Raw genomic sequence first — 26,237 nt, 5'->3', positions numbered from 1 at the left:
GTCTTGTCACAGTCCCATACATCTACACAGTCCCAGTGCTGAAGAGAAGCTACCAGGTTTCATGTGGGATGTGAAAGTCAGCAGAGTGATTTTCAAGACAGGAGGTGGGGCCATCAACCCCCACACTGAGGAGTCATACTGCATGTGTTCCTGCAACCAACTTATGTCGTTTGTTTTACTGTGGTAACTGGTGATATTCTATAGAGGTTATTTTCTTTTTACTGTGGTAACTGGTGATATTCTATAGAGAGTATTTTCTTTTTACTGTGGTAACTGGTGATATTCTATAGAGAGTATTTTCTTTTTACTGTGGTAACTGGTGATATTCTATAGAGGGTATTTTCTTTTTACTGTGGTAACTGGTGATATTCTATAGAGAGTATTTTCTTTTTACTGTGGTAACTGGTGATATTCTATAGAGGGTATTTTCTTTTTACTGTGGTAACTGGTGATATTCTATAGAGGGTATTTTCTTTTTACTGTGGTAACTGGTGATATTCTATAGAGGGTATTTTCTTTTTACTGTGGTAACTGGTGATATTCTATAGAGGGTATTTTCTTTTTACTGTGGTAACTGGTGATATTCTATAGAGGGTATTTTCTTTTTACTGTGGTAACTGGTGATATTCTATAGAGGGTATTTTCTTTTTATCATAAAAAACAACCTGCATAGACTTGATGTCATGGTGACACTTATAATGTTCCAAAATATCAAGGAAAATCCAAACCACAAAACAATGCAACGTACAAAGTAGTCAAATTAGATTGAAAACTCAACTAATAGCCTAAAGATAGAGGACATGACATTCCACTCAGTTCACAGCCTGCAGAAGATCATCGAAACTGTTGTTGAATTGGGTGATCTTGAATCTCCTCATAGAAATGTGTCTGTGAAGAAAAGATGGAATGTGTAAAACCAGTTGAATTTAGTTCACCAACATGGTAAAAGGGTTAGAAGACATTTAGTCAAATTTGATGTCACGTTGTACTCAATTGGGCTTGACTTGTTAGTGAATGACATAGTTGTGTTTTACTGAATCGTTACCATTTCAACAGGAGTCTGCTGTTCTTCTCCTTCTATAGGCAAAGAGGGACAGATGTCAGCTTTATTTCACATGAATTTAATTCCGATGATATGTCTTTCCTTTTCACTGCTGTTCATTACTGTACATCCAAATTGCAGTTTTGTAACACACACCATCTAACCAGTGAACACATACGTACCAGTGGCACTTCCCTTGCCCTGCCTCTTCCAATACACGCCCCCTCCAACAGCACAGAGCAGCAGTAGCAGAAGGACTGACCATACCACTGCAGGTAGAACATGACCTATTTGCAAAGACGTATAAAGTCACAGATACTGTATTACAACTCAATATCTTATCACAACATCACAGTAATGAAAGAATACAGCCTCAACACAGATCATGGCTATGCATTGTTCCAAACTACTTTCAAAAGTCTTACCTCTCTGGATGGTCCACTCCTTTACAGCCATTTCAACCCCCTCTCTGAGCACGGCACAGGCTATCTTCTCTGTGCCCTGGCGGTCAGGGAGGAACAGTTTGGAGCTGAGGGTGTTGTTCTGTCCTATAGGGCCACTCTGCAACCCATCCTGGCCACTGTGAATCCAGGATAAATCCAGGATGAAGTCTCCACAATCTTCCACACAGGTGAGTGAGCAGGTCAGGGTGAGATTGTTTCCGCCTGTCGTAGCATACTCTGCAGATACTGAGTAGAACAACAAGAAGATCTACTTGATATCAGGACAAAGCAGTGGTGTACTTTGTGCCATTGCCCTAATTTACTAAGTTTATACATAGTGTAAGGCACTTATTTATGTCTCAATGATACAACCCATTGACACTCACCATCCAGAGTGTGTAGTAGGATTCTGTTCTGTTGCGAGCAGTTGTAGAGCCCAGAATGCAGTGTTTTCACATTGCTGATGACCAAAGACCCGTCTTGGCTGATGTGAGATGCAGGGAGGTGACCCTGAGTTCCAGCTGAGACATCGCCTGACCGAGACAGACTGGACAGTGACTTTTGACCCAGAGTCCACTGGAATCTGCTGCCCACCTCGAGAGAGGAGTGGGTGACACAGGGAAGTGATACTGACTCACCCACTGCGACAAACACTTCCTCTATACCTCCTGAAAGAGAGTGAGTGGGAGAGGGAGAGAGATAGAGAGAGGAGGGAGGGGAATTTGGTTGCAATATACTACTGTGTTAATGCAAATATGATGCAATAATACATAGTTCCAAAAGTACCTGTAATTTCTGTGGTATAGCTGAGGGACGTCCTCACAACCTCTCCTTCAATCAGTTGACACCGCCACTTCCTGTGATGGTCTGTCTTCCTGACACCTCGGATGGTCAGCGTAGAGAAGCAATCAGATGAACGTTCGGTCTGAAATCTCTCTCCCTGTAGCACTGTATTGGCCTCATTCAGCCAATTCAGCTTTATTTCACTATGGTTGCATTGTGGGACAAGGCCTGAGAATATATTCAGGTAACACTGGAGCTTGATATCCATCTCTGATGCTGTATTGGTGTCTGTTGCCAGAGTAACTGGTAAAAAAAAATAACATCTATGGTGACAACACTCACTCAGAAATAGTGTGTATAAAAATGGACAATTTAGGTTGATCATAAATGGTAACATACTGTTGAGAAGCTGAAGAGAAACATTTGAACTGGTAGCCCCATCTTCACAGGTGTAAACTCTTCCATCATCTATTTCAAGAGGTTGAATATGTAGAGAGCAGTCATGTCCCACTTTCAGTCGACTGGCTCTTCCTGAGTTTGGACCATCCGCTTTCACCTTGCCTGATAGTTCTAATTGGTTATGAAACCCATCTTTCACTATACTCCAGGTAACAGAGGAGCAGGAATTGATGTAGGATGTACCACATGGTAAACGCACACTGTCTCCAATTGAAGCAAAGATTCTTGTGGGCCTACGATCTTTTGAATAGTGTAAAGGCAAGTGTTACAACACTTCTCATAACAAAATCAATAGGGAATCAATAAATATTTTATTTAAAATATGTTTAAAAAAAATCTAATGTTAAAGGAATCTTATTTACCAGATGACTGGAGTCCAAGTATAGCCTGTAAAAGCATGCAGAGACACAGTTTTAAGTACAGATACATCTCTCCGTCTTGTGATTTTCTTCTTTCTGTCAATGTCCTTTTGACAGTATGTGTTGTCATTCAGGAAATTACAAGTTTTCACTCATCTTCTCTTTTTTCACCAACTTCTAGAAATACCAGCCAACATGCCCTGGTATTTTTCAACCAAGTAGGCCTACTTTTTTTGCTCTTCCCCTTTCCATTCAGTTCTATTTTAAATCTTATATTTTATAACCTAGCCTACAAACACAAGACTGTATGAAGCGAAAAAAGAACGAACTGAGACAAACCACGCAGAAAATTATGGCATTTCCCACCAAAAGGATGCTATATATATTCCATGACTTTAAAGAATATCCTACTATTCTCCCTTCTTACATTTATTAGATTTATTACATTTTTTCAGCCTGCTCATTGATTGATTTATTGAATTAAATCAGCATAGCAGGAAGAGGCTACATGTTTTGAATGGGGCCACGAGATCAACTGTTTCCCTACCGATCATACAGCAACATTCCCAAATGTATGTCATAATGACAGGGTCGCGCTGTTGGCTACGGTTGTACAGGTACCTATATGACGTCACCGTTTATCAACGCGGGAAAGACGTCCAGATGTTCGGATTGAACAAAGCTAAACTGGGCCTTGAACGTCGACCCGTGCGCGACCATTTCGAGTCAAACGCTCAGTTTCTTCGGCGCAAGGTCATGAAAATGAAAGGAACTAGTAAAAGGGCGGAAGAGAAGGGTGAGTTATTCCAACCATCTCAACAAGTTCAATATATGCAGTCACTAATCAATATTCAGTGTTGGAAAAAGTACCCAACTGTCATACTTGAGTAAAATACCATAATAGAAAATGACTCAAGTAAAAGAAAGTCACACAGGAAATTACTATTTAAATATACTTAAGTATCAAAAGTAAATGTAATTGCTAAAATATACTTAAGTATCAAAAGTAAATGTAATTGCTAACATATACTTAAGTATCAAAAGTAAAAGTATAAACCATTTAAAATTCCTTGTATTAAGCAAACCAGATGGCATAATTTTCTTGTTTTTTAAATTTACGGACAGCCAGGGGCACACACCAACACTTAGACATAATTTACAAACAAAGCATTTGTGTTTAGTGAGTCCCCCAGATCAGAGGCAGTAGGGATGACCAGGGATCTCCTTTGTTTAGTGAGTCCCCCAGATCAGAGGCAGTAGGGATGACCAGGGATGTTCTCTGTTTAGTGAGTCCACCAGATCAGAGGCAGTAGGGATGACCAAGGATGTTCTCTTGATAAGTGCTTGAATTGGACCATTTTCTGTGCTACTAAGCATTCAAAATGCAACGAGTACTTTTGGGTGTCAGGGAAAATATATGGTGTAAAAAGTACATTATTTTATTTTGGAATGTAGTGAAGTAAAAGTAAAAGTTTTCAAAAAATATAAATAGTAACATAAAGTGCAGATACCCCAAAAAACTACTTAAGAAGTACTTTCAAGTATTTTTACTTAAGTACTTTACACCCCTGTCAATATTTGAAATTATTTTGTCAAACCAATGCCAATGTTGTTGGCCTTCTCGTTTTTGCAGTTACATCAGACATCAACAGTGATAAACTGGTGCAAAAGTAAAAGTCCTTTGACCAATGTTCTGTCTGAAAGAACCCTGTCTGCTTAATTTGTCCTCTTTTATTTTAGGCTATGCCGCTCCCTATGATCCATTCTTCAGTGGACCAGTACGAAAGAGGTTTGTGCCGGCCATCATTGGTTGTTTGCCTTCATTCAATCTCGATTTCCATTTGGCCTATTTACGGTTTGCGTCCCAAAGAGCAACCTATTCCCTACACTAGAGCAGTACCTTTATCCAGGGTCTGTATATCTTGAAATTTGGGACATATACATACCGTTTCTATTTTTTATTAGCATAGATTTAAAAAAGCACTGCTAAAATCACAGCACATGCAGAAGCACACATACAAAATCACATCTTAGATTTGTGTACAACTCTTTTGAATGCGGACATGCTAGCTTGCTGTCATGGGGATTAAGTCCACCTTGTTCAAGCATCTGAATCAGCTGATTTCATTTCTTTGTGTCATTTCAGGAGCTGCACAGATCTGATCTGCTGCATACTGTTCTTGGCTGTCATAGCTGGTTACATGGTCATGGGAGTTCTGGGTAGGGAAGTCTTCATCATCGTTTGAAGATGGCATGACTGTCATCATATGATATCTGTTTTATCCCTTGCTCATCTAAAAAGTCAGTATCTGATTGTCAATGTCAACATGACAATGAGAGAGACGATTCCCCTGTATACTCTTTGGCCTTCTTTCTAGTGTACAGCACAGTAGGCCTCGCTACATCGACCGAACCACTGTGAAACTTCACAGGAACTCAAAATGTAACCGCTGTCATGGAAGTGTGTGATATAATTTCCTCGGGTTCTTTCTCTCTCCCTCCATCAGCCTGGTTGTTTGGAGACCCTCGCCATGTTCTCTTCCCCAGGAACTCCACCGGAATGTTCTGTGGAGTGGGGATGAATAGGTGAGTAGCCGTATGTTATGTCTACCTAGTTATAGGTCCTATGATATGTCTACCTAGTTATAGGTCCTATGATATGTCTACCTAGTTATAGGTCCTATGATATGTCTACCTAGTTATAGGTCCTATGATATGTCTACCTAGTTATAGGTCCTATGATATGTCTACCTAGTTATAGGTCCTATGATATGTCTACCTAGTTATAGGTTCTATGTTACTGTATGTCTACCTAGTTATAGGTCCTATGATATGTCTACCTAGTTATAGGTTCTATGTTACTGTATGTCTACCTAGTTATAGGTCCTATGATATGTCTACCTAGTTGTAGGTTCTATGTTATGTCTACCTAGTTATAGGTTCTATGTTACTGTATGTCTACCTAGTTATAGGTTCTATGTTACTGTATGTCTACCTAGTTATAGGTTCTATGTTACTGTATGTCTACCTAGTTATAGGTCCTATGATATGTCTACCTAGTTATAGGTCCTATGATATGTCTACCTAGTTATAGGTTCTATGTTACTGTATGTCTACCTAGTTATAGGTCCTATGATATGTCTACCTAGTTATAGGTCCTATGATATGTCTACCTAGTTATAGGTTCTATGTTACTGTATGTCTACCTAGTTATAGGTCCTATGATATGTCTACCTAGTTATAGGTTCTATGTTACTGTATGTCTACCTAGTTATAGGTCCTATGATATATCTACCTAGTTATAGGTCCTATGTTATGTCTACCTAGTTATAGGTTCTATGTTATGTCTACCTAGTTATAGGTCCTATGTTATGTCTACCTAGTTATAGGTTCTATGTTATGTCTACCTAGTTATATGTCCTATGATATGTCTACCTAGTTATAGGTTCTATGTTATATCTACCTAGCTATAGGTCCTATTTTATGTCTGCCTAGTTATAGGTCCTATGATATATCTACCTAGTTATAGGTTCTATGTTACTGTATGTCTACCTAGTTATAGGTTCTATGTTACTGTATGTCTACCTAGTTATAGGTTCTATGTTACTGTATGTCTACCTAGTTATAGGTCCTATGTTACTGTATGTCTACCTAGTTATAGGTCCTATGATATATCTACCTAGTTATAGGTTCTATGTTACTGTATGTCTACCTAGTTATAGGTTCTATGTTACTGTATGTCTACCTAGTTATAGGTTCTATGTTACTGTATGTCTACCTAGTTATAGGTCCTATGTTACTGTATGTCTACCTAGTTATAGGTCCTATGATATGTCTACCTAGTTATAGGTTCTATGTTACTGTATGTCTACCTAGTTATAGGTTCTATGTTACTGTATGTCTACCTAGTTATAGGTCCTATGTTATGTCTACCTAGTTATAGGTCCTATGTTATGTCTACCTAGTTATAGGTCCTATGTTATGTCTACCTAGTTATAGGTCCTATGTTATATCTACCTAGTTATAGGTCCTATGATATGTCTACCTAGTTATAGGTCCTATGTTATGTCTACCTAGTTATAGGTACTATGTTATGTCTACCTAGTTTTCGGTCCTACGATATGTCTACCTAGTTATAGGTCCTATGATATGTCTACCTAGTTATAGGTTCTATGATATGTCTACCTAGTTATAGGTCCTATGTTATGTCTACCTAGTTATAGGTTCTATGTTATATCTACCTAGTTATAGGTTCTATGTTACTGTATATCTACCTAGTTATAGGTCCTATGTTACTGCATGTCTACCTAGTTATAGGTTCTATGTTACTGTATGTGTACCTAGTTATAGGTCCTATGTTATGTCTACCTAGTTATAGGTCCTATGTTATGTCTACCTAGTTATAGGTTCTATGTTACTGTATGTCTACCTAGTTATAGGTTCTATGTTACTGTATGTCTACCTAGTTATAGGTCCTATGATATGTCTACCTAGTTATAGGTTCTATGTTACTGTATGTGTACCTAGCTACAGGCCATGCATCAGAAAATATGGATGAGTCCTAAACAGAATCCGAAACAGAACTATAAAGTGGGTCACTCTAAAGGGGTATAGGGTGCCTGTCAGGATGCTGGAACAGTGGCCTGGATGTGCAGTATGCTAACTCATTGTCTGAAAGAGATCATGTTGATACAAGTCAGTCTTTGTTTTTAACTCTGTCTTGTCAGAGACCAGCCCAGGATGATCTATGTGGACATACTGAAGTGTGCCACGACCACCAAGGTGATGGCAGCAGCGCTCGGAGGCGTACAGTGTCCCACCACACAGGTCAGACTCAAACTGTATCTGTACGATCACATCCTACCTGTCCCCGTCCGTTTGACCAGAGTCACGTAGGACATAACAGATAGGACATAATGCATAGGGTACAACATATAGCTTAGGACACACACCACCTAATGTAATAGTCAACAGTATGGGGCCACATCATATGAGGAATAGGGTTTCATTTGAGATTTGACTCCCTCTCTCTCTTGATGGTTTCACTCACACTTTCGTTACCTGTGATACGTCAAATGTGAGACTGCGGGCAATCAAGGTTTGCCGTACACTAATGTCTGGTCCCTCCCATCTCTCTGTCCCTTCCTCTGCAGGTGTGTGTTCCTAAGTGTCCGTCTCACTTCTGGATGCTGTCTGCTGCTGCCTATGACCCCGACGCCAATCCCAAAGACTTCTTCCATCAGCAGTACTGTGACCACAGCCTCAACCTGACTACCACCACCTGGGTACCGGGCATTTTACACTGTTATCAATGTGCTTATAGAGACTGGAACTGGGTGCGTGGGACCATTAGTCCCAAGCATTCTGTCAAGCATAGCTACATTACAGTGTAGCTTATGTCTGTGTTTCATTCTGAGTTAAAGGGTTTGGGTGATTGGAAAACATTTTAATTTGAGACATTGATTAGAAACAGATGTAGTTTCTACATGAGTGTGTCTGTTATACAGTGCTTCTGTATATTGGCCATCCTTCTAGTCATGTTTGGTCCTGTACTCTCTCTTTCAGACTGTCCAAGAGATCCTTGATGCAGAACTTTGTCCATCCTTCTAGTCATGTTTGGTCCTGTACTCTCTCTTTCAGACTGTCCAAGAGATCCTTGATGCAGAACTCTGTCCATCCTTCTAGTCATGTTTGGTCCTGTCCTCTCTCTTTCAGACTGTCCAAGAGATCCTTGATGCAGAACTCTGTCCATCCTTCTAGTCATGTTTGGTCCTGTCCTCTCTCTTTCAGACTGTCCAAGAGATCCTTGATGCAGAACTCTGCCCATCCTTCTAGTCATGTTTGGTCCTGTCCTCTCTCTTTCAGACTGTCCAAGAGATCCTTGATGCAGAACTCTGTCCATCCTTCTAGTCATGTTTGGTCCTGTACTCTCTCTTTCAGACTGTCCAAGAGATCCTTGATGCAGAACTCTGTCCATCCTTCTAGTCATGTTTGGTCCTGTACTCTCTCTTTCAGACTGTCCAAGAGATCATTGATGCAGAACTCTGTCCATCCTTCTAGTCATGTTTGGTCCTGTACTCTCTCTTTCAGACTGTCCAAGAGATCCTTGATGCAGAACTCTGTCCATCCTTCTAGTCATGTTTGGTCCTGTCCTCTCTCTTTCAGACTGTCCAAGAGATCCTTGATGCAGAACTCTGTCCATCCTTCTAGTCATGTTTGGTCCTGTACTCTCTCTTTCAGACTGTCCAAGAGATCCTTGATGCAGAACTTTGTCCATCCTTCCTTGTTCCAAGTAAATCAGGTGAAGTAGTTTAACATGGCATCCATACTCACATCTACTGACAGGACTGTTAATGTCTATATTAAATAATAGTTAAATAAAGGTTAAATCAAATGTAAAGGATGTGTACATAATCATGGTACAGAGGATGAATTGAAACAGCATGAGACTGAGGTGAATCCACTCTGAACCTTTCCCTCACTCTACCCGTCCGTATGTTGCCGTTTGAATCACTACAGCTCTGGGGAGGTGTTTGCCCAGTCTACATGCTCTCAAAAGTGCTCCTTCCAACTTCACTCTGCCCGGAATGGCCTCCGTCAACGAGACAGTCAACAGCATCAGAAGCGCCATGGGGTTATCATTCATCCATTGAACTAATATTCTCCTGTGGATACTATACGCTGTGTCCCAAATGGCACTCTTTCCCTTTTGTAGTGCACTATTTTTGACCAGGGCCCATAGGGAATAGGGTGCCATTTGGGACACAGCCGATGTGTATCTAAACAGATCATCACTGTCCCTTAACCTACTATATCTTTCCGTTATTCCAGTTCACTGATATCAGGCTTCAACAGAAAGGCCATAGGAGTAAGGATCTTTGAGGACTTTGCCTCCTCCTGGTACTGGATCTTACTGTAAGTCTGAGCTTCCAACTATCTCACAGTGGGCGCATAGTACTACATAGAGCCATGGTACTACATAGAGCCATGGTACTACATAGAGCCATGGTACTACATAGAGCCATGGTACTACATAGAGCCATGGTACTACATAGAGCCATGGTACTACATAGAGCCACGGTAGTACATAGAGCCATGGTAGTACATAGAGCCATGGTACTACATAGAGCCATGGTACTACATAGAGCCATGGAACTACATAGAGCCATAGTACTACAGAGAGCCATGGTACTACATAGAGCCATGGTACTACATAGAGCCATGGTACTACATAGAGCCATGGTACTACATAGAGCCATGGTACTACATATAGCCATGGTACTACATAGAGCCATGGTACTACATAGAGCCATGGTACTACAGAGAGCCATGGTACTACATAGAGCCATGGTACTATATAGAGCCATGGTACTACATAGAGCCATAGTACTACATAGAGCCATGGTACTACAGAGAGCCATGGTACTACAGAGAGCCATGGTACTACAGAGAGCCATGGTACTACAGAGAGCCATGGTACTACAGAGAGCCATGGTACTACATAGAGCCATGGTACTATATAGAGCCATGGTACTACATAGAGCCATAGTACTACATAGAGCCATGGTACTACATAGAGCCATAGTACTACAGAGAGCCATGGTACTACAGAGAGCCATGGTACTACAGAGAGCCATGGTACTACATAGAGCCATGGTACTACATAGAGCCATGGTACTACATAGAGCCATGGTACTACATAGAGCCATAGTACTACATAGAGCCATAGTACTACATAGAGCCATGGTACTACATAGAGCCATGGTACTACATATAGCCATGGTACTACATAGAGCCATGGTACTACATAGAGCCATGGTACTACATAGAGCCATGGTACTACATAGAGCCATGGTACTATATAGAGCCATGGTACTACATAGAGCCATAGTACTACATAGAGCCATGGTACTACAGAGAGCCATGGTACTACAGAGAGCCATGGTACTACAGAGAGCCATGGTACTACATAGAGCCATGGTACTACATAGAGCCATGGTACTACATAGAGCCATGGTACTACATAGAGCCATGGTACTACATAGAGCCATAGTACTACATAGAGCCATAGTACTACATAGAGCCATGGTACTACATAGAGCCATAGTACTACATAGAGCCATGGTACTACATAGAGCCATGGTACTACATAGAGCCATAGTACTACATAGAGCCATAGTACTACATAGAGCCATGGTACTACATAGAGCCATGGTACTACATAGAGCCATAGTACTACATAGAGCCATGGTACTACATAGAGCCATGGTTATATGGAACTCTATTCCACATCAAGGAACTCACGCAAGCAGTAAAATCTGATTTTAAAAAACTGATAAAAATACACCTTATGTAACAGCGAGGACAGTGAAGAATCACACACACAGGTACAAACACACACATACAAACACACATAACATACACGCTATACATAACATACACACTATACACACATGTACACCTGGATTGTGTTGTACTGTAGTGGTCTGAGGGTACACAATTAATGTATTGTGAAATGTATTCTAAAATGTATTTGAATGTTTCAAAATGTTATTATAATGTATATTACTGCCTTAATTTTTGCTGGAACCCAGGAAGAGTAGCTGCTGCCTTGGCAGGAACTAATGTGGATCCATAATAAATACAAATACACAATATCCTTACTGATCCACCATAGTGTCTATATCCTTACTGATCCACCATCGTGTCTATATCCTTACTGATCCACCATAGTGTCTATATCCTTACTGATCCACCATAGTGTCTATATCCTTACTGATCCACCATAGTGTCTATATCCTTACTGATCCACCATAGTGTCTATATCCTTACTGATCCACCATCGTGTCTATATCCTTACTGATCCACCATAGTGTCTATATCCTTACTGATCCACCATAGTGTCTATATCCTTACTGATCCACCATAGTGTCTATATCCTTACTGATCCACTATAGTGTCTATATCCTTACTGATCCACCATAGTGTCTATATCCTTACTGATCCACCATAGTGTGTATATCCTTACTGATCCACCATCGTGTCTATATCCTTACTGATCCACCATAGTGTCTATATCCTTACTGATCCACCATAGTGTCTATATCCTTACTGATCCACTATAGTGTCTATACCCTTACTGATCCACCATAGTGTCTAAATCCTTACTGATCCACCATAGTGTCTATATCCTTACTGATCCACCATAGTGTGTATATCCTTACTGATCCACCATAGTGTCTATATCCTTACTGATCCACCATAGTGTCTATATCCGTACTGATCCACCATAGTGTTTATATCCTTACTGATCCACCATAGTGTCTATATCCTCACTGATCCACCATAGTGTCTATATCCTTACTGATCCACCATAGTGTCTATATCCTTACTGATCCACTATAGTGTCTATATCCTTACTGATCCACTATAGTGTCTATATCCTTACTGATCCACCATAGTGTCTATATCCTTACTGATCCACCATAGTGTCTATATCCTTACTGATCCACCATAGTGTCTATATCCTTACTGATCCACCATAGTGTCCATATCCTTACTGATCCACCATAGTGTCTATATCCTTACTGATCCACTATAGTGTCTATATCCTTACTGATCCACTATAGTGTCTATATCCTTACTGATCCACTATAGTGTCTATATCCTTACTGATCCACCATAGTGTCTATATCCTTACTGATCCACCATAGTGTCTATATCCTTACTGATCCACTATAGTGTCTATATCCTTACTGATCTACCATAGTATCTTGTATTATAGTGTCTGGAGATCTGAGAAGAGGCTCTGAGCCAATGCTTTGTAGTCTTGTTCACAGCCAACCTATAAGCCTGGCAATTGCTTTTTAACTAACCAATGCAAATGCTTGTCAACATTTTTACATTTGAATCATTTAGCAGACACTTATCCAGAGTGACTTAGAGGAGCAATTAGGGTTAAGTGTCTTGCTCCAGGGAACAGCGGCAGATTTTCCCCTAGTCGGCTCTTAACCGCTAGGCTACCGGCCGCGCCAACCGGCAACAGCCAACCGGTACTAACGCTAGTAAACCAACCAACACTAAATCTTGTCAGTCTACCAGCACCAACTAGTCCACTGGTGTTTTACACTGCCTGAGCTGTCTCTGTTCCAATATCCACACTATCCACCCACTTAGCAATGTGTTGACCATGTATTAGAAGTGGTATGTCAGTATAGACATTGGATGTCTAGTTGTTTGCAGTGGTCTGGTGGTTGCTCTGGACAGTTGCTTGTCAACCAACACTAATGCCAGTCAGTCAGAGTGTTTAGCATGCCTATACCATGCCTCAGCTGCTCTCCAACAGTTTGCTGCGTGCTGTGTTTGCAGTGGTCTGACGCTGGCTCTGCTAGTCAGTGTGGTGTTCATGTTGCTGCTGAGGTACCTGGCCATTGTCCTGGTCTGGATTCTCATGGTGGGACTTCTGGTGGTGGGAGGCTACGGTAAGTCTGGCTCATACAGCCCTGCAGCCTGGACTAGATTATGTGGATCATATGTAGGGATAAAGTGGTGGTGGTGTCTGTCTGTCTGCCTGCCTGTCTGCCTGCCTGTCTGTCTGTCTGTCTGTCTGTCTGTCTGTCTGTCGTGTGTGTGTGTGTCGTGTGTCTGTGCTTGCAGACAAGAAAGAGAAGGGCCAAAATGCTTTGCTTACTATTTTGACTTTCCAATCTTTTGTATCTAGCAATCACTATTTTATACTCACATACTAGCCTTATTTGGTTTTCTGTTAAATCTAGAATGATGACAGAATTTGCATAATGGGTTCTTCTCCTCCCCAGGAATATGGCACTGCTACACAGAATACTACCATTTCAGCACTTCTAAACTGAAGTTCGGCGATCTAAGCTTCAATACAAATATCTCAGTCTACCTTCAAGTCAAAGAGACCTGGCTTGCTTTCTGTGAGTTTGATCATTATGTACTGTCTATGGGTTATGTTGGGCCTATATCAGTGGAGGCTGATGGGAGGACAGCTCTTAATAGTATCTGGAACGAAGTGAATGGAATGGCATCAAGCACTTGGAAACCATGTGTTTGATGTATTTGATACCATTCCACTCATTCCGCTCCATCCATTACCACAAGCCCATCCTCCCAAATTATGGTGCCACCAGCCTCCTGTGTCCTCTATTGTTTTGGTGCTCGGTAGTCAAAGAGACCTGGCTTGCTTCCTGTGAGTTTGGTCATTATCTAACGTCTATGGGTTGTATATTGGGCCTATATTGTTTTGGTGCTTGGTAGTCAAAGATTGGCATATGTTTCTATTTATTTAATTTAACATTTTTTATCCAGGATGTCCCATTGAGGTCAGAAGACCTCTTTTACAAGGGAAACCTGGCCAGCTCAATAAAAAACACTATTTCTTTCTTTCCTCAGTGATCATCCTGTGCGTGTGGGAGTCCATTTTGATTCTGGTGCTTAGTTGTCTCAGGAGGAGACTCTCTGTTGCTGTTGCTCTCATGGAGGAGTCCAGCAGGTCGGACATTGCCTCAGATTTGATTTATTGTATCTATTAGTGTTTTATCCTGTATGAAATGAGGTGTAATGTGTGTGTTCTGTCTGCAGGGTGGTGGGTTACCTGATGTCCACCCTGCTCTACCCTCTGTTTACCTTCGTTCTGCTGGTGGTGTGTGTGGCCTACTGGGGAATGACCTCCCTGTATCCTTTGGCCCATCATACATGGGGTTTCCATTTCCAATGCTTTATAATGCAGAAGCTAATGGTTATTTTTACTGCTTATTTTGTCATGTGTGTTTTAGCCAGGGGTTGGAACAGAACAGAAAACGAGAAAAGAACAACATTTTTAGAGGAACAGAGAGAGAATCGGGAACGAAAGTGATCTATACTGTTCTGGAACAGAACCGTTATTTTAAAAGTATGGGAACCGGTTAATAACGTTCTTTTAGGTTCCAGTTCTTTTAGGTTCCAGTCTCACAAAAAAACGCAACAAAGCGCCTATTTCTGTCATTCAGAAACGTATTCCAGTGTCTGCCTGCCAACTGAAAATCTTTACCAGTGTGTGTGTGTAGGCTACCTCCCCCTCCCGCTTCCCCCCGAAGTATAGTCTACTGTAGCCCCTCCCACTTTGAAGTATAGTATACAGTAGCCCCTCCCCCTTTGAAGCATAGTATACCGTAGCCCCTCCCTTTTTGAAGTATAGTATACTGTAGCCCCTCCCCCTTTGAAGTATAGTCTGCTGTAGCCCTCCCCCTTTGAAGTATAGTATACTGTGGCCCCCCCCCCCCCCCCTTTGAAGTATAGTCTATTGTAGCCTTCTGACGTTACAAGCATGATTCAGAAATTGGAGAGAGACTTTTTAGTACAGAATAATGGATTATTATTTTCAGATACTTTTGTTAACACATTTCACATTGGATTCCTTTTAATTCTGGTGCTGCTCTGCACACACAAGCTTGTGGTCCATCGTTAAGCCAACTCTCAAGTTCAAAGACATTCAAAGTTCCTTCATAGAAGCCGTTCCTCCGTAGGTATAATTCTGTGGGCCTAATTCAGATAATGCATGTCATAACAGCAAGATGCCCAGTGCTTCAAGCCTAGCCTCGTCCTCCACCCTCTCTCGCTCTCCCCCCACCCGCAAAATTTCAGTCACATCTCGCGCCCTACACTTGTCTGTCCAATGCATGTAAATAGCTTGCCCCTCCATAGCAAGCTGCTCTATCCACACTGATTGGTGAAGTCATGTAAATAGCTTGCCCCTCCATAGCAAGCTGCTCTAGCCACACTGATTGGTGAAGTCATGTAAATAGCTTGCCCGCTCCATAGCAAGCTGCTCTATCCACACTGATTGGTGAAGTCATGTAAATAGCTTGCCCGCTCCATAGCAAGCTGCTCTATCCACACTGATTGGTGAAGTCATGTAAATAGCTTGCCCGCTCCATAGCAAGCTGCTCTAGCCACACTGATTGGTAAAGTCATGTAAATAGCTTGGCCGCTCCATAGCAAGCTGCTCTAGCCACACTGATTGGTGAAGTCATGTAAATAGCTTGCCTGCTCCATAGCAAGCTGCTCTATCCACACTGATTGGTGAAGTCATGTAAATAGCTTGCCCGCTCCATAGCAAGCTGCTCTATCCACACTGATTGGTGAAGTCATGTAAATAGCTTGGCCGCTCCATAGCAAGCTGCTCTAGCCACACTGATTGGTAAAGTCATGTAAATAGCTTGCCCGCTCCATAGCAAGCTGCTCTATCCACACTGATTGGTGAAGTCATGTAAATAGCTTGCCCGCTCCATAGCAAGCTGCCCTATCCACACTGATTGGTGAAGTCGAGCTAAATGTAAAAAAACATTTGAGGTTTAAAAAGGAACAGAAAGGAACGATATAAAGAATTAGTTTTTTTTTGTTCGAACCGATTCCTTAACTTTTGTTTCCTGGTTTTGAACAGTGGAAAGGAAACCAAAAAATTATGGTTCTGTTCAGAACAAAACGATTGGAAAATCATTTTGTTTCCAACCCCTGGTTTTTGCCTTTAGTTTGGTTGGGTCCTTGACTCGAGGCTCCCCACAGATACTTGGTCACATCAGGGGCCCCTCTCTACAGAGTGGTGTCTCTTAGCGACCCCTCTGTAGATAAGTGTAGTCTCATCAACGGCTCTGAGACCTGCAAGCCACAGGTAGATGGCTTGGCTTCTATTGGTTTCAATTGACAAATTATTCTGATGTCAGAACCCCATGTTTGCAACCCACCTTGAAATTACGTAAACTAGGGGAAACACTGCCTCCCACTTGTCTGATATTTCTTCCCTCCTCTCCTGTCCTCTCCTCTCCTCTCCTCTCCTCTCCTCTCCCCTCTCCTCTCCTCTCCTCTCCTCTCCTCTCCTCTCCTCTCCACTCCTCTCCTCTCCTCTCCTCTCCCCTCCTCTCCTGTCCTGTCCTCTCCTCTCCTCTCCTCTGCTCTCCTGTCCTGTCCTCTCCTCTCCTCTCCTCTCCTATCCTCTCCTCTCCTCTCCTGTCCTCTCCTCTCCTCTCCTGTCCTGTCCTCTCCTCTCCTGTCCTGTCCTCTCCTGTCCTCTCCTGTCCTCTCCTCTCCTCTCCTCTCCTCTCCTCTCCTCTCCTCTCCTGTCCTCTCCTCTCCTGTCCTGTCCTGTCCTCTCCTCTCCTGTCCTGTCCTCTCCCTACCCAGACGTTCAACTCCTCGGCCTACCCATACTGCCCGTCGGTGCGCTGCATCTTCTTCAAGTACGATGACACAGGCCTGTTCCAGCAGAACCTGGTTTACCTGCAAGTCTTCAACGTCTTTGCCTTCCTGTGGTGTGTGAACTTTGTCATCGCCCTGGGCCAATGTACCCTGGCTGGGACCTTCGCTTCATACTACTGGGCCTTCAGCAAGCCTGCAGAAATCTCACCCTTCGCACTGTCCCAGTGCTTCATACGCACTCTACAGTAAGACATGAGGGACTAAGGGTTTCTGTGGGTGGGGACATAGGATTGTGCCTTAAGCCACACAGCTCTGACACACACACTTATCCCACCGGACATGCTACCAGGGGTCTTTTCACAGTCCCCAAATCCAAAACAAATTCAAGAAAGCATACAGTATTATATAGAGCCCTTATTGCAGGGAACTTCCTTCCATCTCATATTGCTAAATAAAAACAGATAAAGCAACACCTGACAGTACAACGCCTCTCCCCTATTTGACCGAGATAGTTTGTGAGTTTCTACTGATATGTAGGCTACATGTGCCATTTAAAAAATGTCTGTAGTTCTGCCTTTGAGCTGTTCTTGTCTGTTGATGTTCTGTATTATGTCATTCTGTATTATATTTCTTGTTTTATTTGGATCCCAGGAAGAGTAGCTGCTGCTTTTGCAACAGCTACTGGGGATCCTAATAAAATACCACAAAGCTTACCTATCTTGAATATGAGGGCACTAGTTGTAGTAGATAAGCTAAGCATAATGATGGATCAGTTTGAAGAGATATGTAATGTCATATCTTTTTAGACTGTGCGTCTAATGTGGTGTATTTCAGTAGCAGACGTTGGGTTCTGCTTGTGTGTTCATGTGGAGTTCATTATGAAATGTGTTTATTTCTTTCATTCCTGGAAGGTACCACGTGGGCTCTCTGGCATTTGGAGCCCTCCTCCTCACCTGCTTCCAGCTAGTCAGGTTGGTGCTGGAGTACCTGAACCGTAAGACCAGGGGTAAGGCCACACACACACACACACACACACACACACACACACACACACACACACACACACACACACACACACACACACACACACACACACACACACACACACACACACACACACACACACACACACACACACACACACACACACACACACACACACACACACACACACACACACACACACACACACACACACACACACACACCACACACACTGCTTCATTGTCATCTACTAGTATGCACAGATAGATGTGATTTTATGAGTCATTGACTAAAGGGAACATCCTGTTGATGTGACTGTATGATTCCCCAGTCATTGACTAAAGGGAACATCCTGTTGATGTGACTGTATGATTCTCCAGTCATTGACTAAAGGGAACATCCTGTTGATGTGACTGTATGATTCCCCAGTCATTGACTAAAGGGAACATCCTGTTGATGTGACTGTATGATTCTCCAGTCATTGACTAAAGGGAACATCCTGTTGATGTCACTGTATGATTCCCCAGTCATTGACTAAAGGGAACATCCTGTTGATGTCACTGTATGATTCCCCAGTCATTGACTAAAGGGAACATCCTGTTGATGTGACTGTATGATTCCCCAGTCATTGACTAAAGGGAACATCCTGTTGATGTGACTGTATGATTCTCCAGTCATTGACTAAAGGGAACATCCTGTTGATGTGACTGTATGATTCCCCAGTCATTGACTAAAGGGAACATCCTGTTGATGTGACTGTATGATTCTCCAGTCATTGACTAAAGGGAACATCCTGTTGATGTGACTGTATGATTCCCCAGTCATTGACTAAAGGGAACATCCTGTTGATGTGACTGTATGATTCTCCAGTCATTGACTAAAGGGAACATCCTGTTGATGTGACTGTATGATTCTCCAGTCATTGACTAAAGGGAACATCCTGTTGATGTCACTGTATGATTCTCCAGTCATTGACTAAAGGGAACATCCTGTTGATGTGACTGTATGATTCTCCAGTCATTGACTAAAGGGAACATCCTGTTGATGTGACTGTATGATTCCCCAGTCATTGACTAAAGGGAACATCCTGTTGATGTGACTGTATGATTCCCCAGTCATTGACTAAAGGGAACATCCTGTTGATGTCACTGTATGATTCTCCAGTCATTGACTAAAGGGAACATCCTGTTGATGTGACTGTATGATTCTCCAGTCATTGACTAAAGGGAACATCCTGTTGATGTGACTGTATGATTCTCCAGTCATTGACTAAAGGGAACATCCTGTTGATGTGACTGTATGATTCTCCAGTCATTGACTAAAGGGAACATCCTGTTGATGTCACTGTATGATTCCCCAGTCATTGACTAAAGGGAACATCCTGTTGATGTGACTGTATGATTCCCCAGTCATTGACTAAAGGGAACATCCTGTTGATGTCACTGTATGATTCCCCAGTCATTGACTAAAGGGAACATCCTGTTGATGTCACTGTATGATTCCCCAGTCATTGACTAAAGGGAACATCCTGTTGATGTGACTGTATGATTCTCCAGTCATTGACTAAAGGGAACATCCTGTTGATGTGACTGTATGATTCCCCAGTCATTGACTGAAGGGAATCCCGTGTTGTGATGTGTCTCCAGGTTCTCAGAATGCCTGTGGTCGGTTCCTGTTAAACTGTCTCAGATGCTGCTTCTGGTGTCTGGAGTACTTCCTGAAGATCCTCAACAGGAACGCTTATATCATGGTCAGTCACATGACTGTCTGTCACTGTCTGGCATTCCTTTTAGCAGCCATTAGCATCCATGCACCTCTTCTAGCTCAGCTGGTCATTTATTCTTGGTGTAGGAACATGCAGTTCATACTCGTCAGTAATGTCAGTAATGCATCATTCTGAATGACTGATAGATCGCCATCTACGGGGAGAGCTTCTGTGTGTCAGCCAAAAATGCATACTGTCTGTTGATGAGGCACATCGGACGGTAAGACTGGGTTTATTTGGTTCGTCGATCTTCTGCTCTCTCTTTTATTTTTATTTTTCGTTACTTCCAATATAGTCAAAGACATTGATATTGGTTTCTATGTAAGATGCTTCCAGGTTGTCAAGATTCTTTAATGTGTCATCCTCTTGTTGTCCACAGGGTGGTGCTACTGGACAGAGTGACAGACATGCTCATATTCTTTGGCAAACTACTAGTGGTGGCATTAGTTGGTAAGAGAAGTTTACATGAACTCACATTTGTTTGACCTTTAAGTATGAATAGCAGCCTGAAATCCAGTCTGTTTCTGCCAACATTCCTCTACTTGCCAGTCCTTGTCATGCCAAACTTGTTACTATCACTCCTGAGTGGTGCAGCGGTCTAAGGCACTGCATCTCAGTGCAAGAGGTGTCACAGTAGTACCTGGTTCACATCCAGTAGGGCACCTCATAATTGTCCCAGTGTTGTCTGGGTTTGGTTGGAGTAGGCTGTCATTGTAAATAAGAATTTGTTCTTAACTGACTTGCCTGGTTAAATAATAAACACAAACAGGCTGGATTTCAGGCTAAATGAATATTGTGTGTGAACAACTGGACTTCTGATATTATAAGAATCTTCATACACATTAAATAGTATAAAGCATAGTACTGTAACTATGGTGTTGGACATTTTATCTTCAGTGGTTGTGTTTATTATCAGCATCTTGTTTTCCTTCACTAAGGAAGTATGACTAATATAATGATCTAATGGCTGATCTGTCTCTGTTTTATCAGGTGTGTTGGCTTTCTTCTTCTTCTCTGGACAAATCCGCCTGCCTGGCGACACCTTCCAGGCCGAGATGCTCAACTATTACTGGGTTCCCATCCTGGTACGTCCATGAAACAGTGTTGTTACCAAACACTCAACACTCCCAGTCCTTCATTCACATTCTATCTTCGATGAAGACGTTAGACCAGTGTTTCCCAAACTCGGTCCTCGGGACCCCAAGGGGGGCACGTTTTGGTTTTTACCTGAACACTACACAGCTGATTCAAATGATAAAAGCCTGATGATTAGTTGATCATTTGAATCAGCTGTGTAATGCTAGGTCAAAAACCAAAACGTGAACTCATTGGGGTCCCGTGGACCAGGTTTGGGAAACCCTGCATTAGACGTTGTATGCAGGTTTGAAATGGATTTAGAAATTAGATCATGAAAATGGCTGATTTTCATTTCTTTCACTGTTGAACTTTGTCAAACCTCCTTTGATATGAGATGATTATTTATTTTTTTAGCCCTTTTTCTCCCCAATGTTGTGGTTTCCATTTGGTAGTTAGTCTCATCGCTGCAACTCCCGTGCGGACTCAGGAGAGGCGAAGGTCAAGAGCCATGCTTCCTTCGAAACACAACCCAACCAAGCCGCACTGCTTCTCGACACAATGCCCACTTAACCCAGAAGCCAACCACACTAATGTGTAGGAGGAAACACAGTACACCTGGCAACCGTGTCAGCATGCATTGCGCCCGGCACGCCACACGAGTCACTAGTGCACGATGGAACAAGGACATCCCTCCCTGCCAAACCCTCCCCTAGTCCGTACGACACTGGGCCAATTGTGCACCGCCCCATGGGTCTCCCAGTCGCGGCCAGCGGCAACAGATCCTGGACTCAAACCCAGAATCTGTAGTGGCACAGCTAGCACTGCGATGCAGTGCCTTAGACCACTGTGCCACTCGGGAGGCAGATATGGGACTATTAACACAGTAGCCTATGTTGCTAACTGGCGTCTATTTTAGTTACAAGTTACATGTACTGTATGTATCCTCAGCACTGTATTGATTGGTACTGTTAAAAGTCATGCAGCTATGTTGTCGTAATGTTGCTCTGCAGACCGTGATGGCGGGAGCCTACCTCATCGCTCAGGGCTTCTTCAGTGTCTACAGCATGTGTATTGACACCCTGTTTCTCTGCTTCTGTGAGTACCAACACCATCTAACTCTCCAACACCACAACAACACCTAACCCTCCAATACCTACACCACTATACCTCTAACAGGGTAAGGTGGTCTTGTGGTAGAGTAAGGTATAATATAGTAAGGTATAGTAAGGTATAATATAGTAAGATATAGTAAGGTATAATATAGTAAGGTATAGTAGGGTATAATATAGTAAGGTATAGTAGGGTATAATATAGTAAGGTACAGTATAGTAAAGTATAATGTAGTAAGGTATAGTAGGGTATAATATAGTAAGGTATAGTAGGGTATAATATAGTAAGGTACAGTATAGTAAAGTATAATGTAGTAAGGTATAGTAAGGTATAATATAGTAAGGTATAGTAGGGTATAATATAGTAAGGTACAGTATAGTAAGGTATAGTAGGGTATAATATAGTAAGGTATAGTAAGGTATAATATAGTAAGGTATAGTAGGGTATAATATAGTAAGGTATAGTAAGGTATAATATAGTAAGGTATAGTAGGGTATAATATAGTAAGGTATAGTAGGGTATAATATAGTAAGGTATAGTAAGGTATAATATAGTAAGGTATAGTAGGGTATAATATAGTAAGGTATAGTAGGGTATAATATAGTAAGGTACAGTATAGTAAGGTATAGTAAGGTACAATACAGTATAGTAAGGTATAGTAAGGTACAGTATAGTAAGGTACAGTATAGTAAGGTACAGTATAGTAAGGTATAATGTAGTAAGGTATAGTAAGGTATAATATAGTAAGGTACAGTATAGTAAAGTATAATGTAGTAAGGTATAGTAAGGTATAATATAGTAAGGTACAGTATAGTAAAGTATAATGTAGTAAGGTATAGTAAGGTATAATATAGTAAGGTACAGTATAGTAAGGTATAATATAGTAAGGTACAGTATAGTAAAGTATAATGTAGTAAGGTATAGTAAGGTATAATATAGTAAGGTACAGTATAGTAAAGTATAATGTAGTAAGGTATAGTAAGGTATAATATAGTAAGGTACAGTATAGTAAAGTATAATGTAGTAAGGTATAGTAAGGTATAATATAGTAAGGTACAGTATAGTAAAGTATAATGTAGTAAGGTATAGTAAGGTATAATATAGTAAGGTACAGTATAGTAAGGTATAGTAAGGTACAATACAGTATAGTAAGGTATAGTAAGGTACAGTATAGTAAGGTACAGTATAGTAAGGTACAGTATAGTAAGGTATAGTAAGGTATAGTACGGTATAGTAAGGTATAGCATAGTAAGGTACAGTATAGTAAGGTACAGTATATAATATAGTAAGGTACAGTATAGTAAGGTATAGTAAGGTACAGTATAGTAAGGTATAGTAAGGTACAATACAGTATAGTAAGGTATAGTAAGGTACAGTATAGTAAGGTACAGTATAGTAAGGTACAGTATAGTAAGGTACAGTATAGTAAGGTATAGTAAGGTATAGTACGGTATAGTAAGGTATAGCATAGTAAGGTACAGTATAGTAAGTTACAGTATATAATATAGTAAGGTACAGTATAGTAAGGTATAGTAAGGTACAGTATAGTAAGGTATAGTAAGGTATAGTAAGGTACATTATAGTAAGGTATATTACGGTACAGTATAGTAAGGTACATTATAGTAAGGTATATTACGGTACAGTATAGTAAGGTACATTATAGTAAGGTATAGTAGAGTAGTAGAGTAGTAGAGTGACTCCAGTTTTTCTCCCTCATACAGTGGAAGATCTAGAGAGGAATGATGGAACTATGCAGAAGCCTTATTACATGTCCAGGAACCTGATGAGGATCCTCCGCAAACCCAAACCGTTTGTTACAGCCCTGCCAGAGTAGTAGTAACCTTTAACCCCTGAGTTAACCCCTAACCTTTAGCCCAACCCTCTTCTAATAAACCTTTCAGCATTCTCATTCAGGCTACCTATGGTGTGTCTATTTAGGGAGTAAGAAAAGCATCCTTCCTTGTTAAAAGAGGAAGTATTTATTAGAAATAGAAAATATTATTCTATACATTCCAATTACTTCACCATTACTGCACAATACTACACAATATATGCCTTCTCTTACAGGAATACTTCCTCTAGAGCCTAATGATTGATAGAAATGTAATGTGATCACTGTACATGAACAAACTCTGTGAGAGGTCAAGGCCCAGGTCTGGGCTGTGCTATGACTGTGTAGGCCTTGGCTTTGAGTACCACACTGGCTACTCCTGTCAGGTCTGGTAGAGAGGTCTGGCTTTCAGCAGGTACGAACTGGAAATCACGCAACAAGTAGGCGGTGAACAGAAACAATTCCATTTTGGCCACGGCCTCCCCCAAACACAGCCGAGCGCCACCGCCGAAAGGCAGGAGAGCACGCGTCGAGGCCCCCCCACCCTCCAGGAACCGCTCTGAAAGAGAGAGGGTCTACTGTTAGCTGCTGCTTGAACTATGTTGCTGAGCCAAGTGAAAGGAATGATAGGCTGCATCCCAAATGGTACCCCATTCCCTATATAGTGCACTACTTTTAACCTGAGCCTTATGGGCCCTGATCAATAGTAGTTCACTCTATAGGGAATAGGATGCCATTTGGGACATTACCAGTACACTCAATAGCCCAGCACCTGGTTTGAAGGCATAGGGATCCGTCCACACTGCAGGGTCATGATGCGCCCCAAACAAATTGGGGATGATGACAGTGTTTTTAGGGATGAAGTAGCCTGCAATACTGAACACATATGGAATAGACACAGAATTATACATTGCACATACATTGAGTATAGCAAACATTAGGAACACCTTCCTAATATTAAGTTGTACCCCCCCCTCCCTCAGAACAGCCTCAATTCATTGGGACATGGACTACAAGGTGTTGAAAGCGTTACACAGGGATGCTGGCCCATGTTGACTCCAATGTTTCCCACAGTTGTGTTAAGTTGGCTGGATGTCCTTTGAGTGGTGGACGATTCTTGATACACACAGGAAATTGTTGAGCGTGAAAAACCCAGCAGTGTTCCAGTTCTTGACACAAACTGATGCGTCTGGCACCTACTACTAACTTACCCCATTTTAAGGCATTGGAGTATTTTGTCTTGCCCATTCACCCTCTGAATGGCACCACATACACAATCCATGTCCCAATTGTCTCAAGACTTAAAAATCCTTCTTTAACCTGTCTCCTCCCCTTCATCTACACTGACTGAAGTGGATTTAACAAGTGACATCATTAAGGGATCATAGCTTTCACCTGATTCTCCTGGTCAGTCTGTGTCGTGGAAAGAGCAGGTGTTCTTAATGTTTTGTGTACTCAGTGTATAAACATGCATTAGTACTGTATGATGAGGTATTACTTTTAGGTAGAAGAACGGCACAGAAGGGAAGTTGGCAGGGCAAATGTACTGTACCAAGCAGAGTAACAGCATCAAAACACAAGCTCCCATATGATGGTGAAAGTTACACATAGCTGTACAGTACTTTCCCACAGTGCATTTATTGAGATGCTCTGTAGAGTAATCTTATACAGTAATGATTTACATGAATGATATACAGTAAAGATATACAGTAATGATATACAGTAAAGATATACAGTAAAGATATACAGTAATGTTATACAGTAATGCTATATGGTACTACCGTAAGTATATCTCAGAGGAGACTGGTGGGAGGGGTTATATGAGGACAGGCTTATTGTAATGGCTGGAATGGATTTGATGGAACGGAGTCAAACACATCAAATAAATGCAAACCACATGTTTGACTCTGTTCCATTTATTCCATTTTAGCCCGTCCTCCTATAGCTCCTCCCACCAGCCTCCCCTGGTATATCTCCCATTCACCTGCTGTCTCTGATGGCTCTGTGAGGCACGGCTAGCGGAGCCACAGGTCTGAGTCTGAGCACCTCACTGATCACAGCACACAGAACTGGCAGCCTGTGTCTGTCACTGTACTGAGGGTAGCGCCCGTCCAGCACCGAACACATCTCATCATACACTCTGTACTGCACCTAGGGAGGAGGAAAGAGAGAGAGAGAGTAAGAGAGA

The 26,237-nt window shown here is 41.8% G+C and overlaps 3 protein-coding genes across 3 annotated transcripts; 1 reads left to right on the top strand and 2 right to left on the bottom strand.

The window, feature by feature from the left end:
• Positions 1–173: 173 nt before the first annotated feature.
• Positions 174–3,342, bottom strand: LOC129856915 (uncharacterized). Its single transcript, XM_055924674.1, has 8 exons — positions 3,090–3,342; positions 2,668–2,967; positions 2,272–2,571; positions 1,872–2,153; positions 1,468–1,731; positions 1,225–1,329; positions 1,046–1,077; positions 174–888 (listed from the first exon to the last, which is right to left on the bottom strand). The coding sequence occupies exons 1-8, from the start codon at positions 3,214–3,216 to the stop codon at positions 835–837; spliced, it is 1,464 nt and encodes a 487-aa protein (XP_055780649.1). The 5' UTR covers positions 3,217–3,342; the 3' UTR covers positions 174–834.
• Positions 3,343–3,668: 326 nt separating this feature from the next.
• LOC129856768 (choline transporter-like protein 4) lies at positions 3,669–24,092 on the top strand. Its single transcript, XM_055924486.1, has 22 exons — positions 3,669–3,882; positions 4,827–4,875; positions 5,233–5,306; positions 5,594–5,672; positions 7,814–7,913; positions 8,240–8,371; positions 9,327–9,387; positions 9,606–9,720; positions 9,918–10,001; positions 13,455–13,567; positions 13,904–14,026; positions 14,502–14,601; positions 14,691–14,783; positions 16,653–16,758; positions 17,268–17,527; positions 18,194–18,288; positions 19,913–20,016; positions 20,178–20,251; positions 20,411–20,481; positions 21,022–21,116; positions 22,119–22,203; positions 23,940–24,092. The coding sequence occupies exons 1-22, from the start codon at positions 3,669–3,671 to the stop codon at positions 24,050–24,052; spliced, it is 2,340 nt and encodes a 779-aa protein (XP_055780461.1). The 3' UTR covers positions 24,053–24,092.
• Positions 24,093–24,174: 82 nt separating this feature from the next.
• LOC129856654 (steroid 17-alpha-hydroxylase/17,20 lyase-like) lies at positions 24,175–26,209 on the bottom strand. Its single transcript, XM_055924394.1, has 3 exons — positions 26,034–26,209; positions 24,822–24,925; positions 24,175–24,608 (listed from the first exon to the last, which is right to left on the bottom strand). The coding sequence occupies exons 1-3, from the start codon at positions 26,174–26,176 to the stop codon at positions 24,361–24,363; spliced, it is 495 nt and encodes a 164-aa protein (XP_055780369.1). The 5' UTR covers positions 26,177–26,209; the 3' UTR covers positions 24,175–24,360.
• Between the last annotated feature and the right edge of the window lie 28 nt (positions 26,210–26,237).

The sequence above is a fragment of the Salvelinus fontinalis genome, chromosome 6 (genome assembly GCF_029448725.1).
Source record: "Salvelinus fontinalis isolate EN_2023a chromosome 6, ASM2944872v1, whole genome shotgun sequence".
Taxonomy (NCBI): domain Eukaryota; kingdom Metazoa; phylum Chordata; class Actinopteri; order Salmoniformes; family Salmonidae; genus Salvelinus; species Salvelinus fontinalis.
This window is presented reverse-complemented; position numbering and strand designations above follow the sequence as displayed.